Raw genomic sequence first — 19,781 nt, forward strand, 5'->3', positions numbered from 1 at the left:
TACTCCCCCCCACTGACACCAACACAGGGGGCACTACTCCCCCCCACTGACACCAACACAGGGGGCACTACTCCCCCCCACTGACACCAACACAGGGGGCACTACTCCCCCCCACTGACACCAACACAGGTGGCACTACTCCCCCCCACTGACACCAACACAGGGGGCACTACTCCCCCCCACTGACACCAACACAGGAGGCACTACTCCCCCCCCCCACTGACACCAACACAGGGGGGCACTACTCCCCCCCCACTGACACCAACACAGGGGGCACTACTCCCCCCCACTGACACCAACACAGGGGGCACTACTCCCCCCCACTGACACCAACACAGGGGGCACTACTCCCCCCCACTGATACCAACACAGGGGGCACTACTCCCCCCCCACTGACACCAACACAGGGGGCACTACTCCCCCCCCCACTTACACCAACACAGGGGGCACTACTCCCCCCCCCACTGACACCAACACAGGGGGCACTACTCCCCCCCCCCACTGACACCAACACAGGGGGCACTACTCCCCCCCCACTGACACCAACACAGGGGGCACTACTCCCCCCCCACTGACACCAACACAGGGGGCACTACTCTCCCCCACTGACACCAACACAGGGGGCACTACTCTCCCCCACTGACACCAACACAGGGGGCACTACTCCCCCCCACTGACACAATATAGAAGGCACTACCCCCCCCCCACTGACACCAACAATGAAGCACTACTCCCCCCACTAACACATACATAGAGGGCACTACTACCCCCCACTGACACCAACATAGAGAGCACTACTTCCCCCACTGACACCAACAGAGGGCACTACTCCCCCACTGACACCAACACAGAGGGCACTACTCACCCCACTGACACCAACAATGGGGCACTATTCCTCCCACTGGCACAAATGATGGGGCACTATTCCTCCCATTGACACCAACAATGGGGCACTATTCTTCCCACTGGCACCAATGATGGGACACTATTCCTCCCACTGGCACCAATGATGGGACAGTATTCCTCCCACTGGCACCAATGATGGGGCAGTATTTCCCGCACTGGCACCAATGAAGGAACATAATTCCCCTCAGTGACATCAACAATAGGCCCCTATTCCTCCCAATAATACCAATGATGGGGCACTATTCCTCCCATTATACCAATGATGGGTCAGTATTCCTCCCAAAAATACCAATGATGGGGCACTATTCCTCCCAATTATACCAATGATTGGGCAGTATTCCTCCCAAGATTACCAATGATGGGGTACTATTCCTCCCAATAATGGGCCACTATTCTTCCTCCTGCTGACCACAGGCACAATGTAATCTTTTTACTACCACTAACCACCATGCCTGAGACACCGTCCACTCACACTGAGGCTGAGACGTTTTCTATTCCCATTGGCCACAGTCCAGCCCCCCTAAATCTGAGGGACAGTTACCCGTCCCTTTGCTTAGAGTTTCCCTCACTTGCTATTTGAAAAAACAATGTCAGTAGGCCGGAGATTGAAATAAAATTTCTCTAATGGAGCCCTGGATAGAAGTAAAACCCAACAGGGATTCTAACTCTTTCTACTCCATTCAAAATTAAACTTGGCTTGACATACACTTTAGTTGCCTAACATGTAATGTGTAAAGGTTCTGTTCTGAAGGGAAGGAACTTCTGAACTTCACCTGGGGGTCAGGTTTAGGTTGTCCATGCAGACGGAGCAAGGCCAACTAGCTAGGGGACTTTCCCATCACGCAAACTTAAAGTGGAAGACACAAATCAATGCAGCTCTGTAATCATTAATACATCATTACTTGCAATTTTAAATGCAAGCAGTGCATCCCCTTGTGCTGCTTCTACCTCTCGTACCCGAGTCCTGCTGTACACCAGACCAAATTCAGGTACTTACAATGCTTGCATTTAAAAATACATTTATTTGTATAATAATGATAACAGAGCTGCATTATTTGTGTCTCTTATATGTGCCTCGAGCACCACTTTAATAATTTATGCCGAGATGGACAAGAAGCTGGATACGTTCTTTTAAATGGATTAAGCCAACAACTTGATGACCTCGTTTTAGAATATAGGACTGTTTTGCAAACTCTAAACAATAGAACATTTGTTGTAAATCTGAAATTGATGACCTTCTGAATTTGTGAAATTGAAATCAACTGAATTTAGTCATCAAATATTCCTAAAATAGAAGTCAAATGTACAACAGTTTACAATCATATATAATAACTTTATCTTAGCATGTAATTTGCTCTATATATCTGATATAGATGTACATCTAAATCTCGCTTTCCTCCAAAGTATAATCCACGGTCAGATTGCGCTTCAGAGGCTACTGACAGGCAGTGAGGAATTGATGCGAGGACTCCTAACTGCCTGTTTTAACCCCATTTTTGCTGATGAACACGCTACCACTGCACGCATTGCATGTGACTGCGGGGCATTTGGGGCGCCTCCTCACTCGCTTCAGCGTAGAGCTGCACGATTCTGGCTAAAATGAGAATCACAATTTTTTTACTTAGAAGATAGATCACGACTCTCGCGGCTTAACATGATCTTTCACATTAAAAAAAAAAAAAGTTATTGGCTAACTTTACTGTTTCGTGTTTTTTTTTTTATTCATTGAAGTGAATTTTTTCCCCAAAAATTGTGTTTGAAAGACCGCTGGGTAAATACAGTGCGACATAAAATATTGCAGCAATTGCCATTTTATCTGCTAAAATATATATAATGTTTGGGGGTTCCAAGTAATTTTCTAGCAAAAAATATTGATTTTAACTTAAGAAAGAAGTGTCAGAAAAAGATTTAGTCCTCTGCAGGAGAGATCGTCAGAGGGGGTGAATCGAGATCACGATTTTTTTAACAATTAATTATGCAGCTCTACTTCAGCGTGTTGTGTTCGGAAGGCTTGCTGCCCACTGACTGCTACATGTAGAGTGAACTTTGCCACAGGTGCAAGGTTAAACATAGCAACTGTGGCATTAAACCCACCCCCCTCCTCCCTCCACTGCCTATTGCAGCTTAACCGCTTCAGCCTCAGAACAATTTACCCCCCTTCCTGACCAGAGCACTTTATGCAATTCGGCACTGCGTCGCTTTAACTGACAATTGTGCGGTCGTGCAATGTTTTACCCAAACAAAATTGACTTTTTCCCCACAAATAGAGTTTTCTTTTGGTGGTATTTGCTCAGCTCTGCGGTTTTTATTGTTTGCGCTATAAACAAAAAAAGAGTGGCAGTGTTGCAAAAAAACAAAAACACATTATTTTTTACTTTTTGCTATTATAAATATCCCCCAAAAATATATATATAAAAAAAATAAAAATCGCTGTAGATCTGAGGGGAAGCTCTGCTGATTTTATCATTCAATCTAGTACAAGCAAAAACTATGTTTTTTATTTTCCTTGAAGATTTGATGTATATCCAGCTATCAAACAAGCAGCCACAAACATATCCTCAGTGAGTGAGTTAAGCATATATACATTCTTTAAAAGGTTAGTTAATTTTTTCAGATTTTTTTTTTAAAAGAAAACACTATACACCCTCCCCAACTGTCCTTTCAGCCAATCGGGTGGCAGCTTTCTGATTGGCCGGGAGGAGGATCAGTGTTACAACAGTGAATACCGATTTGATTTGCTGTTGTAACACACCCTATATTGAAGCCTATTAGGCTCCATGCACACTGACGCTCAAAAAAGCTTTTTCTGGACGCCAGATTGCTGTCAGAAAACGCTGGTTGAAAAACCTGCTTTTAACAGCGTTTTATACTAGCGTTTATGAGCGTTTTACAGCGTTAGCGTTAATGGGCGTTTTTTATAAAAATACACAGAGGACACTCCAAAAATCCCACAATGCATTGAAAAATAGAATGCCGAACACTAATTAACACATGTTTATGAGCGTTTAATAGCGTTTATGAGCGTTTATCAGCGTTTGCCGTTTTTTGGCGGTGAAAAACAGCACTTTGAACGCGAATTTCTGGCGTTCAGAAAAAAGCCCATAAACTCCACTGCTCATTAAAGCTAAAAAACGTCCATGTGTGCATGGACACATAGGCTAACAGAGTGGAGTTTATGGGCTTTTAAAAAAAACGCCCAAACTCCAATAAACTGCAGTTTATGAGCTCCAGTGTGCATGGAGCCTTAGAGCCTCTGGTGCTTAAAAAAAAAAAAAAAAAACAGGCCCTCCACATGCACCGGTGTCCTGAAATGGGTGGATAGGGGAGGCGGCGATGGCCCGGGGGGGGGGGGGGGGGGCTTACACCCTTAATGAATGGGCCACCCCTGCCCAGACTGACACGGGCTGCGTGGTCACTGACAGCTCATCATCCATGGAAGTGCAGCAGGGATGGGGGGTGAGGGTGTATGGAGATTCGCAATCCTGAGAAGACCTATACCATAACCCAGATATTGTAATTCACTATAAATATAAATCTATAAAAATATATATATAATTTATTTATATAATATATTAAAAAAATCATTATTATTTTTTTTTTTAGACAGGAGCCAATTTTCCAGCATGTCTTTGGAGTGTGGAAGGAAACTGAAGTACCCGGAGAAAACCCGCACAAGAACATACAAACTCCATGTAGGTAGTATTGTAGTTAGGATTCAAACTGACGACCCCCACCAGTACTGCAAGGCAGATGTGCTTAGCATTAGAGTGTATATGCTGATCACATATTTATCACTGTTTGCATCCTTTTCAGTTATTTTTACAACAGTCATTAGATTTGCATGGACTATAGGAACAACAGTTGCCGATTTCTAAAAAAACAAGAAAAGAAAAAAATTGTGATGCTGCCAACAGCAACAACTTTTAGTCCATCTTTGTTAAAGAAACCTCCCGATTAGTTGCTATGGGTAATAATGTTATTTTTACCCTTATATGGCTATAGTGGGCACCTTTTACCATTTCCTACACAAATCACAGCCTGTCAGAAGACCCATACATGCCATTCCAGCCTACTTTTATAGCAAACACTGTCAATGTAAAACACAATTATGAGGGAAAATGATATAAAGCCCAAAGGAAACAAAGTTTAGTGAAGAGCCAGAAACAATTTTTCTGCAAACTGGTAAAACTGCTTTCTGCACCACTTTACACTATAAAGTGTTCAAAGATCTCCTAGGCTTATTGAAGGTATTTGTCTAAAAATTTACAGAAGAGAAATTCCGCATTCCGGTAAACTAACTTCACAAACTGAAAAAAAAAAAAAAAAAAAATGGTGGCCATGCAGCAAAAAAGTTGTGAACGCGAAGGAGATATAATGGGTCACCTCTGCACTAAAGGCTTCTTACCTTCCCCTTTGCCAATTCTTAGGCCTTATTTCCATGGAGCCTGCATAACTGTACACTAGGGATGAGCTCAGGCATGTTCGCATGGAACACGTGCAGAGCCCGCCAGGAAGTCGGTGCAGCGCTGCGCTTATCACAGGCATTGAGACATTTCCCGATCTCTGCGGCCGCACATCGGGGCAATGTCTCACTGCCTGTGATTAGCGCAGCGCTGCGCCGACTTCCTGGTGGGCTCTGCACGTGTTCCATGTGAACATGCCTGCGCTCATCTCTACCATACACCCACGGAGAGCTGTTTACCTGCAAAGGGTTGTACAGGTGTTCCATGCATCCCCATTCATTTCTATTGAGATGCAGCAACTGGATGGACATGGAACTCATCCTGGAGGCCGAACTCTCTACAACTGCCAAAGACGGCCAAAGGGGCACCAGTGAGGGAGTTTGCGGATGAGCATTGCTGTAGTGGAGGCAAGGATTTGCGTACTTTCGTTTCTTTTGGAGCACAAATTAAATGGACCCCCCACCCATACATTCAATGGACATTTAAAAATGATCTACCTTGAGATACAAATACGCTATAGCAGATACTAGAAATGGGTTCTCCAGAGATCCAGAGCTAGGAGCTAAACTAGATGGGAGGGGATTGGAAGCTATAATTCAAACCCCTCACATTGGCTCTCTCCCCCCGGATGCAGTAACCGAGCTCAGCATTAGAGAGCCCACTCCTGTGATGGTGGATGTGAAGAGTAAAACTGGGCAAGACCCCTAGGAATGCCCTACCAACAAGTCATGAGGTACATACAATCACCGGTCACTTTTTTGGGTGTGTTGATAGTACTGGGTTGGACCCGCTTTTGCCTTCAAAACTGCCTTAATTATTCCTGGCATAGATTCAACAAGGTGTTGGAAACTTTCCTCAGAGATTTTGGTCCATATTGACATGATAACACAGTTGCTGCAGATTGCACCACATCCCAAAGGTGCTCTACTGGATTGAGATCTGTCACTGTGGAACCCGCTGAAGTACAGTGACCTCATGGTCATGTTCAAGAAACCAGTTTGTGATGGTTTGAGCTTTGCAACATGGTGCATTATCCTGCTGGAAGGAGCCATCAGAAGATGGGTACACTGTAGTCACAAAGGGATGGACATGGTCAGCAACAATACTCAGGTAGGCCGCGGCGTTTAAATGATGCTCAATTGGTACTAAAAGGCCCAATGTGTGCCAAGAAAATACCCCCACACCATTACACCACCACCAGCCGTAACCGTTGATACAAGGCAGGATGGATCCATGCTTCCATTTTGTTTATGGCAAATTCTGACCCTACCATCTGAATGTCGCAGTTGAAATCGAGACTCATCAGACCAGGCAATGACAAGAGTGGCATCCGGGGTGATCTTCTACTTCTGTAGCCCATCTGCTTCAAGGTTTGATGTGCTGTGCATTTAGAGATGGCATTCTGCATGCCATAGCTGCAATGAGTGGTTATATGAGTTACCATTGACTTTTTATCATCTCCAACCAGTCTGCCCGTTCTCCTATGACTTCATGAATGTATTTTTGTCTACACAACTGCCACTCACTGGATATTTTCTCTTTTTTTTCTTCCGGACCATTCTCTGTAAACCCTAGAGATGGTTGTGCGTGAAAATCCTAGTAGATCAGCAGTTTTTGAAATACTTAGACCAGCCCGTCTGGCACCAACAACCATGCCACATTCAAAGTCACTTAAAACTTCTTTCTTCCCCATTCTGATGTTCGGTTTGAACTTCAACAAGTCGTCTTCGCCACGTCTAGATGCCTATACGCAATGAGTTGCTGCCATGTGATTGCTTTGTAACACAAATTACTAATCAGCCAATCGAACGGGTGCAGCTAATAAAGTGGGCGGTGAGTGTATTTAGCAAGGTCGTTATTGAGCTTTGGTCAAAGTTGCACAGTTTGTTTTTATCTACAGACGCCCCTTACCTTCAGCTGAAGTGTGCTTCTAATGGTCTTTCCTTTTCTATGTTTCTTTCATGCTTTAGACTAAATGCTATAATTGCAGAATTGTAGGAATTTTGTTTAAAAAAATAAAAAATAACTAGCACCAGGCATGGTACTTACCACAAATGGTGTACTGTTGACTTTGGTGCTCAGTCCTCTGATCCCAGATACCCCCAGTGGTGAACTTCTGGTTCTGTGGGGTTAATATGAGCAGCTGTACCAGTGACCGGCACTCTTTAAGGCTGGGTTCACACTGCTGCGGGGGGGAGATCCGGATGTGATTCGCACCGCAAATCACATCCGATCTCCGTAGCGATGCGAGTTCAGCCATACAGATAGTATGGCTGAATTCGCAGCGCTCCCGCAGCAAACTCGCACGGGACCCTTTTTTTGGTCCGCAACAGAATCGGATCGCATGGGGGTTCACACCATGCGATCCGATTCCTGTGCGAGTCGGCAGATCGCACTGCGATATGCGGACGGATCTGGGGGTGTCATTAACATAACATTGACACTCCCAGCCGTCCGCATAGGGCAGTGTGAACTGCCGGCGGGAGGCGTGCGATGCGGGAAAACGCCGCGGATTCGCGGCGTTCCCGCATCGCAGCGTTGTGAACCCGGCCTAAGTGTCAAGTACACCCCCGCCCTCTCTTTCCAACTCCTCCTGTATTTATAGAAGTCATGCTATCGATTCCCACAATAAAAAGTGCTCTATGAATGGAAGACGAGTATCTGAATAAAAGGTCTGCCTCCATCATTCATAGAGAGCTTTCCATCGATAATACAGCTTCTATGAATGGATTAGGGGGGTGGAAAAGGCAGACATAGTTGGCACTTGAGTGCCTGTCACAGGTGCTGCCGCTCAACCACAGCAGTGATCTTCTGGTGCTGCGGGGGGGTATCTGGGGGCAAATGACTTTGGATTTCAACCTAACACAGCAGTCACCACCACACCATTTGGCCTCTTGCACAGTGCACACAAACATACGGTAATCATTTACTGATGCCTATACTTGGAATCTTGCTGACAGAAGGATCCAGAGTATATTGTTGTGTAAAGAACTTGTGTATAGGCATGTAAACGTATATTCTTCAACCTATTTTAGTTGCAAATGTTGCAATATACATGTGTATTTGTGTAAATTACAGTGCTCATTCAATTTCTATCTTATGGCTCTGTACTTATTGCTGTATTAGGCAATATTTACACAGGCGTACTACAATGCCCCAGTGCATGGGTCATGTTTACCTGCACGTGGATGCACGGTGTTTCATTCATCCCTATGTAGGCAGTCCCGCATGGACACAGCTGCTTTTCCCAATTTGACATCGGTGTGGGTATGGGTGCACATCCCCTCCCAATAGAGACAGTTTATGTCCAGGGCCGTACGCCAGAACCCACACAGATGTCAGATTGGGAGCCATTGGCTGTGTCTGTCAACCTCTGCATTCCAATAGACATCAATAATACTGCCTGCACAGGGATAAATAGAACACCAGTGCATCCCCATGCAGGTAAACAATGTAAAAAAAATAAAAAAAAAATAAAAATAATTAATTTCCAGCTTAAGTGCTCTTTCACACGGGGCGGATCCGCGATGATCCGCCCCGTGGATATCCGCTTGAAGATGGCAGGTCTGTCTCTGCACACTGTGCAGGGACGAACCTGTCAGAGTGCTGCTCTCCCCTATGGGAGATCAGGTGACGACGGACCGCAAAGTCCGTCATCACCCGATCCGATGACGGATGGAGCCCTCACACTTTTTTGGATCGGAGCGGGTCGAATGTCAGCGGACATGTCACTGCTGACATTCGACGCTCCATAGAGGTCTATGGAGCATCAGTTCAGGTCCACCTAAAAAACTGACAGGCGGACCTGAACGGATTGGCTGTGTGAAAGAGGCCTAAGGGAATTTCCAGCTCTGCGTTCCTGTGCAACTTAGTGCAGTGCGATTTTGGACCGCACAAAAAGTAGTACATGGACCACTTTCAAAAACGTACTGCACTGGATCACATGGTTTTACGGTATCATGGGATCTGGTGTGGGAAAACGCACTGCATTTGGGGTGTCGGATTATATTGACACCTACAGCAGGTTGCACACCCAGTGCGTTTTGAACGCGGTGTAGGAAATGCGTATTCTAGCTGTTTTTTTCTCTCATTCAGGCTAGAAAGTGAAAGCAAGTATATGATTGGTTGCTAGGTTTTGTTTTCATAGGAGTAACAACAGCCACTGGGACTCATGTATGAAGGCTGACGACAGAGAAAACTAAGCATTGGTTGGGCATTACACTGCATACAAACAAAAAAACGGAAACTCCTCGCTGACCTGACTGATTCAGCTGAAAGATATGTAAATACAATGAGATAAGAGCCGGCACCCGCATAACTCTCTGCTTGAGTCATTATGTCAACCGGCTGTAATAACACCAATGAAATAGAAAGATCACATCACCTCAAGAAGGCAACAACTATACACACACACAACTAAGACATGCTGTAGAAGTGAAAAAAAACACTTCCGACCAAGTTGGGCTTAAAGAGTAACTCCACTTTTGTTGAGAAATAAACATTCCCCCCTGGATGATATATGTACATTGCAAGGATTTTAACAAGCTTTGCAGATTCCTACCTTTTGTTATTCTGAAGAAATCCCTGTGTGTTTGTCTGTGCCCATGTGTGAAAGTGAATCTAATGGGAGTGGTTTCATAATTATCAATCAGCTGTGCACCCACAGGGCTCTAATGAGGAAAGCTGCTGGACCTGCATCCCTTTAGACGTGTTCCTATTGGGAGTATCTCACCAAAAATGACATTTTTGTTGCAGGGGATGCCTGAAATCTGACTTGTATCTTAGTGCAGACTTCTGGGAAAATTGGTGAGCCAATCACACAAGCAGGAAATTATGTTTTTGGGGAGTGGTTAGAACACATTCTGTGTACAGAACACCTCCAGGTAGCCATACTGCATTGCATTTTCCGAAAATTACAGCAGCTGCAGATTGAAAAGGAAATGTCATTTTTAATAGCATTCAATTACAATATGGCATGTGTCAGAATTGTATACCCTATATTATTTTTTATTTGCAAATTTTTTCCCCACAAAAGTGGATTTACCCTTTAAACACTTAAGGACCAGGCCTCTTTTTCAGACTTAGAAGCCCCAAACATTATATATTTTTTTCTTAACATCCTAGAGAATAAAATGGCGGTCATTGCAATACTTTTTTTCACACTGTATTTGCACAGCGGTCTTACAAGCGCACTTTTTTTTAGGAAAAAAATCACTTTTTTTGAATAAAAAAAATAAGACAACAGTAAAATTAGCCCAATTTTTTTTATATTGTGAAAGATAATGTTACGCCGAGTAAATTGATACCCAACATGTCACGCTTCAAAATTGCGCCCGCTCGTGAAATGGTGTCAAACTTTTACACTCAAAAATCTCCATAAGTGAATTTAAAAAATTCTACAGGTTGCATGTTTTGCGTTACAGAGGAGGTCTATGGCTAGAATTATTGTTCTCGCTCTACCAATTGCAGTGATACCTCACATGTGAGATTTAACTACTGTTTTCATATGTGTGCGATACTCACATATGTGATCGCTTTTGAACGCAAGCTCGCCGGGACGGGATGTTTAAAAAAAAAAAAAAATGTATTATTAATTTTACTTGATTTTATTTATTTTTACACCGTTTTAAAAAAAATTATTGGATCACTTTTACTCCTATTACAAGGAATGTAAAAAAGAATGACAGGTCCTCCTAAATGTGAGATCTGGGGTCAAAAAGTCCTTAGATCTCATATTTGGGGGCTTAAAGGCACATTTTTTACATGTAATTTTTTCAAATGACAATTTATTTTTATTTTTTTATTGCATTTAAGTCCAAATATGAGATCTGAGGACTTTTTGACCCCAGATCTCACATTTAAGAGGACCTGTCATGCTTTTTTACATTCCTTGTAATAGGAGTAAATCCGTTGGATTTTTTCCGACAGATTTTGTCCGAAACTGGTGTTGCATACACACGGTCAGACAAAGTTGTCGGAAAATCCGATCGTTCGTAACATGACGTTATTTCGTTATGACGGGACTACATTCAGGCTTATAGCCAATAGCTTTAGTCTACGAATTTGATCTGAGCATGCGTGGCACTTTGATCGGAATTCTCTACAAACGATCAGACAAAGTCCGATCGGATCATGTTGTCGGAAAATGTTATATCCAGCTCTCAAACTTTGTTGGTCGGACATTCCAACGGAAAAAGTCAGATGAAGCCCACACACGGTCGGATTATCCGACAACGCGGTCCGATCGGGCATTTTCTGTCGGAATGTCCGACCGTGTGTATGGGCGGAAGTGACGTTTTGACATCGCTTCTGCCCTGCTATGGTATGGAGATGGGTGGAGCCATCTTAGCCTCACTTGTCTCCATACCACAGACAAGACAGGCCCCGATCGCCTCCGCCGCTACCGACGGCTCCGGTAAGTGGCGAAGGGCACGGGAGAGTGGCGGGAGGGGGGGGGGCACCTCTCCCGCTGCCGATAATGGCAAACCTGCCGCAGAGACCACCATTATCGTACACAGGACTGGTGCCTAAAGAGATGGATATCACGGTTGTGGCAGCAGCTGCTGCCGTTACCAAGATATCCCTCTTCAAAAAATGGACGTACATCAGCGTGCGCTGGTCGTAAAGTGGTTAAAGAGGAAGTAAACCCTCCCTTAAAAATAAAAAAAAATAAAGTATTATATTATTAAGTATTATATGCATAGCATAGGTTTTGACAGGTTAGATATCGGTGCTGATATTTCTGCAAATATCTCCTAAACTTTTTAGGTTTGGGAGATATTTCTTGCACCTACAGGTAAGCCTTAATCTAGGCTTACCTGTAAATTAAAGTGGTTGTAATGGATTTGCAACCACTTTAAGCTAGTTTAGCAGGGACCGTATGAATTCCAATCAGTGTAAGGTATTTCGCTCACCAAAAGTTAATTGTTTGATATACTTCTGTCGAAGGGGCGCTCTGGAAAGTTTTCCACAATCTGCCAAAAAGTGTATTATGACAAGAGGGTACTTTAACCACTTGAGACCCGCGCTATAGCCGAATGACGGCTACAGCGCGGATCTCCTTTGCCGGGACTACGTCTATTGACGTAGTCCCGTGCACGAGCGGCCCGCGCGCCCCCTGAGGGGCGCGCGCGGCGCGCTCTGTGATCGGCGAGTCTATGAGACTCGCCTGATCACCGATCCGTGCAAGGGGTCGATCCCGACCCCTTATCGCGTGATCAGCTGTCAGCCAATGACAGCTGATCATGTGATATAACGGAGTCGGTAATCGGCTATTATTCCTCCTCACGCTGACAGCGCGAGGAGAAAAAAAAAAAGCCGATCACCAACGGCCGTGATCGGGACATCAGTCCCAAACACGGCCAGCCCTGCCAGTGCCCACCTGCCCCCTGCCAGTGCCCACCTGCCCCCTCATAACTATACATAATAAAAAATTAGTGCCCCCTGTCAGTGCCACCCAGCAGTGCCCACAGTGCCACCCAGCAGTGCCACCCAGCAGTGCCCACAATCTGCCTCAACAAAGGTGCTGCACCCCAGTGCCACATATCCGTGCCCATCAGTGTCATCTACCAGTGCCCATCAGTGCCCAGCAGTGCCGCCCAGCAGTGCCACCGATCAGAGCCACCGATCAGAGCCACCGATCAGAGCCACCGATCAGAGCCCATCAGTCCCATCTATCAGTGGTACCTATCAGTGCCCATCCATGCCACCCATCCGTGCCATGTTATCTGTGCCCATCTTTGCCCATCAGTGCCGCCTTATCTGTGCCCATCAGTGCCGCCTTAACTATGCCCATCAGTGCCCACCAGTGCAGCCCATCAGTGCCCACCAGTGCAGCCCATCAGTGCCCACCAGTGCAGCCTCATCAGCGCACTTCAATGAAGGAGAAAAATGACCTGTTTGCAAAATTTTATAACAAACTATTAAACATGTTTTTTTTTTTGCATCTTTTTTTGTTTGTTTAGCAAAAAAAAAAAAAACTCCCAGCTGTGATTAAATACCACCAAAAGAAAGCTCTATTTGTGGGAAAAAAATAATAAAAATTTCATTTGGGTACAGTGTTGTATGCCCGCGCAATTGTCATTCAAAGTGCATCAGCGCTGAAAGCTGAAAATTGGTCTGGGCAGGAGGGGGGTTTAAGTGCCCAGTAAGCAAGTGGTTAAAAAAATGCAATGTCCCTGCAGGGAATTCCTCCATCCACCTCATTTGTGATGCCCGCTGGCTGAACGAAATTAACCCTTAAAAATAACCATGTATGACCAGCTTCAGTTTCCACTTGTGGTTGTTGGGGCTTAGTAAAAATAGACAGTTAAGCCGCAGTTTCAAGACACCCCTCCCCCCCAAATCCTTAATTTAAAAGGTTAGTTCACCTTCACTGGACAAAAAAAATAAAAAAATAAAACTACCAGTGCAGATTAGTGGTGTCTGTAGATGAAAACAAAATGCACAGCTTTGATCAAAGTTGAATAATGTCCTTGCTATAGGTGTAGGTCATTTATGTACCTCATGAAGCCTGACTGGAAATCACAACTAAATGGTAAAATAGTGCAGGAACCTTTGTCAAAGTTGATGCGACACGAGTCACGGCGATTTGAACGGTTCCATTGCAGGCAAAGGGGTAATGGCAAATCGTCAAATTTGGAACTGTCAATCACATGACAGATTGCATTGGTGTGAACCAGGGCTTAGGCTCTATTCCCAGTAGTGTGACTCCAAAGTCACACGATTTAGAATGAGACTTTACACTCTCTGGCACTCAAGTTGCATCAAAAAAGTGCAGAAAACGTCGTATTGATTGGAACGGGCACCTTTGATATCATGGGATGCAAATTTATGTGTCCAAAGTCGCAGATCAAGTTGCACTAGTGGGAACGGAGCCCAAAACCTAGAAGCCGATTGGTTTACTATGCACAGCTGCAGCAGATTCTGGCTGCTCCAGTAAATCTCCTCCAATGTGACATGTGTCCCGTTCTTATACAACGCAGCAGAGGATCTGTTTACCGGTTCCAATGACGCAGAGGATGACGATGTGAAATGGGCATTAAGAAATGTGATCATAGATTACATACCACCGTCCACATTCTCTGCTTATGAATTTACAATATATGAAAGCATATCGGGGTTGATTTACTATAACTATAGAGTGCAAAATCTGGTGCAGCTCTGCATAGAAACCAAGTTTTTTTTTGTAAAAGCTTAACTGAACAAGCTGAAGTTAGAAGCCGATTGGCTAACATGCACAGCTGGACCAGATTATGCACTCTCCAATTTTAGACCCCATAGCGCATGCAAAGCGCCCTGAAACAGCCGCTGCTGTCTCTCCAATGTGAAACCCCCGAGGGCTTTCACACTGGACCGGTGCGCTGGTAGGGCACTCAAAAAAGTCTTGCTAGCAGCATCTTTGGCGCGGTGAAGAAGCAGTGTATACACCGCTCCTTCGCTGCTCCTGCCCATTGAAATCAATGGGGCAGCGCGGCTATACCGCCGGCATAGCGCTGCTGTAGCAGCGCTTTGCAGTGGTTTTTAAACTTTTAAAATTGCCCCGCTGGCAGCCAAATAGCACCGCTAAATCAATGGTAAAGCGGCGCTAAAAATAGCGCCGCTTTACCGCTGACGCCCGGGCACCGGCAGTAAATCAACCCCTCAATGTCATAACAAAATATGGATATGAAGATTCTGCCTGCATTTCCTTCTCTACACCTACATTCTCTTTGTATACCATGAACAAAAGAATATCAGTTTCAGATCTCTTTTTTGTGCCACTGAAGCAGTGCATTCATTTTAAAGTGTACCTGTTAACTGCAGCTGAAATGAACCCCCAGTTCTAACAACTGAGCCTTTTAATCCGTTGGAAAGAAAGGTCATCGCTGATGTAGACGCTGTATACGCTCCATCGTTGATTTATGTTGCGGCTTCTGGGAACTAATTAAATTTTCATGACCATACACTATACAGACTGATTGTACAGATATATTCTCAACTATGTAATGCACGAACCAGCTTTCGACTTACCCACAGAATGGCTTACCCAGCTGTATTTGGGCAACTTAGTATCATATGTTAGACAAAAAAGGAGGAAGGAATGGGACTTTGTATGAGGCATGTCACTGAATTGATACCTTGTTCATATTGATCATTGAATTATTTATTGATTACAAATCAGGTTAAAAAGTGTCAATCTATAGTAAAAGGCACAATATACTGTAAATAACAGGTCAATTGTAAGAATATACATTATACAAAGTAAAATACAACATAGTTAAGCAATAAAATTTCATAAAACGCTCATCAATTGATAATAATAAAACATAAGTATTTGCTGTTAGTGAGACAAACTTGTCTGGGCATCAGTTCGATGAACAATCGACACGTTTCATGGCTCATGCCAATTCTCAGTAAAACGCTCTGAAATTAAATCAATAACATATCTATAAATATAGGATACCCTAGTAAGTATTGTATGTCCCATTCATTTATCTGAATCAATGTTCCTTTATGTTACTCCATCTCCTGTCGCTGGTAGGGAGTGTGCAGCAACATCTGAACTCCCTCCACTCACGTAATTTAATTTCATCAGGCCGCTTTGCTATAGAAAACACATTTTCTGCCTCGGATAACACATCCGGCTTTTACAATCTGTCTACAAGCACAAGAAATAATTCTTCATCTCAGTCCTATACAAGACAAATATAATCCGCTATCCCCATCCGGATAATTGCAGAGCCTGCCTCTACCCGCATCCTCCTCCGATCCAAAGGGCAAAGGAAAGGATTTGCTGAACATAAGCACATGTCAAGGACAAAATGGGAAAACCGGCTATCCAATGTCACATAAACCAGCACAAGTAGATCTATACCGGGGGGAGGTGATTTCTAACAAGAGTTCATAATAACCTATCCGATCCTTAATGGTGGTCAAAATAGTGACCCAAGCCATAAGAACAAAGCACTAAGGCGAGCCGAGAGGAGCGGCAGATGTTTAGCAGCTAAATCCAGAGGGAACGACAGAGCTGGATGCAGTGTGGTCTATACAGAGGATGAGAGCCATGGATGATCAGTACAGGGCACAACACAAAGCTTCATTCATAGTCACATCCCAGCCCTGGCATCATACAGGGTGGCTACAAAGATCTATGGCTTGTACAGAGGATGAGAGGCATGGATGATCAGAACAGGGCACAACACAGGGCTTCATCCATAGTCATATCCCAGCCCTGGCATTATATGGGGAGGGCTACAATGATCTATGGCCTGTACAGAGGACAGCCTTGGATGATCAACACAGGGCTTCATCCATAATCATATCTGAGCCCTGGCATCATAATCTGGGAAATAAAGATCTATGTCCTGTACAGAGGATGGCAGCCTTGGATGATCAGCACAGGGCACAACACAGGGCTTCATCCATAGACATATCCTAGACCTGGCATCATAATCTGGGAAATAAAGATCTATGTCCTGTACAGAGGATGGCAGCCTTGGATGATCAGCACAATGCTTCATCCATAGTCATATCCTAGACCTGGCATCATAATCTGGGAAATAACAATCTATGGCCTACACTACAGGATGGCAGCTTTGGATGATCAGCACTTAACACAATACAAGGTTTCATCAATAATCATATCCCATGCCTGGCATCATGTTTGATCTATGACCTAAGAGAGAATGACAGCCCTAGATGATCAGTACACATCACAATAGCAATGATTTTCATTTTAAGTGGTGTCCCATCCTTAGCATCACATGGGGTGCTGCAATGATCTATATGGCCTAGATAGGGGTAAACAGCCTGGCATGTACAGCACATATAACAATGAGAAGGCTAGCCTTCCGTTAACAGATATAATTTGAGCTGCATTGAGCTATGGGCTGGACAGAGGACAACAGTCCTCGATAATCAGCATATATCTCTGTGGCCTAGATAGAGGATGACAGTTGTTGATGGTGAGCAAAGATCAGAACAGGGATGCAAGGCTTCTTTGGCCCCAAGCATTGGGCGATAGACTGAGCTACGGACAGAGGATGACAGCACAACAGCAATACATGGCTTTCACCGAATGAGATGTCCCATGCATAGCATCATATAGGCTTCTACGATGATCTATGGCCTGGAAAAAGGATAACAGCCCAGATCATCAGCATGTATGACAACAGTAAGGCCTTCATTGATAGAGGTATCTCAGCCTTATCATATGGGCTCCTACATTGATCTGTGGCCACCACAAAGGGTGACAACCTTGGATCATCAGCTTCCATTCATAGTGATGTCCAAACCCTATCATCACATGGTTGTGGCCTGAATAGAAGATCACAGCACAAAAGCAACACAAGGCTTCATTGAAAGTGATATCCCATCCCAGGCATCATATGGGGGGCTGCTACGATCTGTGATGACGGCAAGAGATGACGACGGCACTGGAGCATCAGCACAGATCAGGTTTTTAATGATGGTGATGTCTCAGCCCTGGTATTATATAGGAATGGGGGTGCGGGGTTACAATGATCTATATGGCCTGGACAGAGGATGACAGCCCTAGATCATAACAGCAATAGCAGTGCAAAACTTTCATTGATAGTTATGTCCCAGACCCAGCATCCTATTGCAATGGCTTGGACAGAAGATGACAGCCCTGGATCATCTGCACGTCATAATGCCATCTCAGCCCTGTCTCATATGGGGCGCTGCTATGATCTATGACATGGGCAGATGAAGACAGCACAATGGCAATGCCCAGCTTCCATTCATAGTGCTATCCTAGCCATGCATCCTATTGGGGGCTACAATGATATATGGGCAAATGATGACAGTGGCAATGCCCGGTTTCTATTCATAGTGATGTCTTAGTCCTTGTATCCCATTGCTGTGGCCTGGACAGAAGATGACAGCCCTGGATCCTCAGCACAGATCCCAATGGGAAGGCTTCCACTGGTAGAGATCTCCCAGCCTGGCATCCTATGGGGTGCAGCACTGATCTATGGCCTGGGCAGGTGAGGACAGCACAATGCCAGGCTCCCATTTCTAGTGATACCCTTATCCTGCATCCTATGGCCTGGACAATGGAGGACAGCCCCTGGGTGCTGAGCACAATACCAATAGCAGGCTTCCATTGGTAGAGAACTCCCAGAGCTGGTATCATATGGGGTGCAGACATGATCTATGTCCTGGGCAGGTGATGACAGCACAATGCCAGGCTCCCATTCCTAGTGATGCCCTTCTCATGCATCCTACGGCCTGGACAATGGAGGAGAGCCCTGGGTGCTGAGCACAATTCCAATAGCAGGCTTCCATTGGTAGAGATCTCCCAAAGCTGGCATCCTATGGGGTGCAGCACTGATGTCTGGGTAGGTGATGACAGCACAATGCCAGGCTCCCATTCCTAGTGATGCCCTTATCCTTCATCCTATGGCCTGGGTAATGGAGTACAGCTCTGGATGCTGAGCACAATACCAGTGGCAGGCTTCCATTGGTAGAGATCTCCCAGAGCTGGCATCCTATGGGGTGCAGCACTGATCTATGGCCTGGGAAGGTGATGACAGCACAATGCAAGGCTCCCATTCTTAGTCCTTGCCTGGCATTGCTGTGTCCTGCCCATCGGAGGACAGTTCTGTGTGCTGATCACAATGATCATGATGTCCTGTCCCATCCATCCATCCATCCATCCATCCATGCATGGTGTGCAACCCCTTACCTTTGTGTAAAGCTCGGATGCTGCCATGCTGCTCGGTGTACATACACCCCCTCCTCCTCCTCCTCCTCCTCCTCCTCCCCGGTGCCGTGTCCTCCTCCTCCTCCTCCCTCCCCGGTATCGGGGCTCCTCCGCTCAGTCTCCCGGTCCGGTGATGTGCTCAGTCCCGGTCAGATGGCCATGTTACCTGAGCAGAGGTCTATTTTGGTGCGGGTCTCTGTGCATTGTGGGTATGAGATGTGTGGAGGGGAAGCTGTGATTGTTGACTTCTCCGGAGGATTGCTGGGCTCACTCTGCCTCCCATCGGCTGACAGCACTCATCTCCTTTACACCATCTCCTCCTAACCGGAGCACATGCGGCTCTTCTCCGCCAGGGGGCGCCGGAGAGCACTGTTAACCCTTTGCATACACTCAAGTCTGGCTCAGGTTGTCCATGTTCTCTGCTGTAGACAGGCTGGATTCATCTGGATAGGATTTTCATTTGGAATGGGCTGGCGGAACCCCATTCACACCTATGCGTCGCGTTAACGTTCTTTTTTTCTTTTTTTTTTTACTTTTTGGGCACGTTTTCTTTCACATCATCATAAGGCAGCTCATTTACTTAAATGGTCTGCCCTACACACGACAAACGTGGCAAACTATCTCATGTAGCATTTCTCTGGACTCGGTCAGATTAGGTAACGGAAGTGACGTTCCGTCAGCTGCAAATGCGTTCCACCGCTATC

The 19,781-nt window shown here is 45.3% G+C and overlaps 1 protein-coding gene and 1 long non-coding RNA gene across 3 annotated transcripts in view; one reads left to right on the forward strand and one right to left on the reverse strand.

The window, feature by feature from the left end:
- LOC143964249 (uncharacterized) overlaps positions 1-5,136 on the forward strand; it is a 40,353-nt gene extending 35,217 nt beyond the window's left edge. For both annotated transcript variants that reach the window (XR_013271107.1, XR_013271106.1), the window contains exon 4: positions 4,510-5,136. This is a non-coding gene — a long non-coding RNA (uncharacterized LOC143964249). The remainder of the gene's footprint in view (positions 1-4,509) is intronic.
- MYO5A (myosin VA) overlaps positions 1-19,410 on the reverse strand; it is a 285,827-nt gene extending 266,417 nt beyond the window's left edge. Inside the window, exon 1 of the mRNA XM_077474307.1 lies at positions 19,060-19,410. Within this exon, the coding sequence (XP_077330433.1) occupies positions 19,060-19,086 (27 nt within the window). The 5' untranslated portion in view covers positions 19,087-19,410. The remainder of the gene's footprint in view (positions 1-19,059) is intronic.
- Between the last annotated feature and the right edge of the window lie 371 nt (positions 19,411-19,781).

The sequence above is a fragment of the Lithobates pipiens genome, unplaced genomic scaffold, assembly GCF_037356315.1.
Source record: "Lithobates pipiens isolate NorthernLeopardFrog02 unplaced genomic scaffold, aLitPip1_a1.2 Scaffold_8, whole genome shotgun sequence".
NCBI classification, from domain to species: Eukaryota; Metazoa; Chordata; class Amphibia; order Anura; family Ranidae; genus Lithobates; species Lithobates pipiens.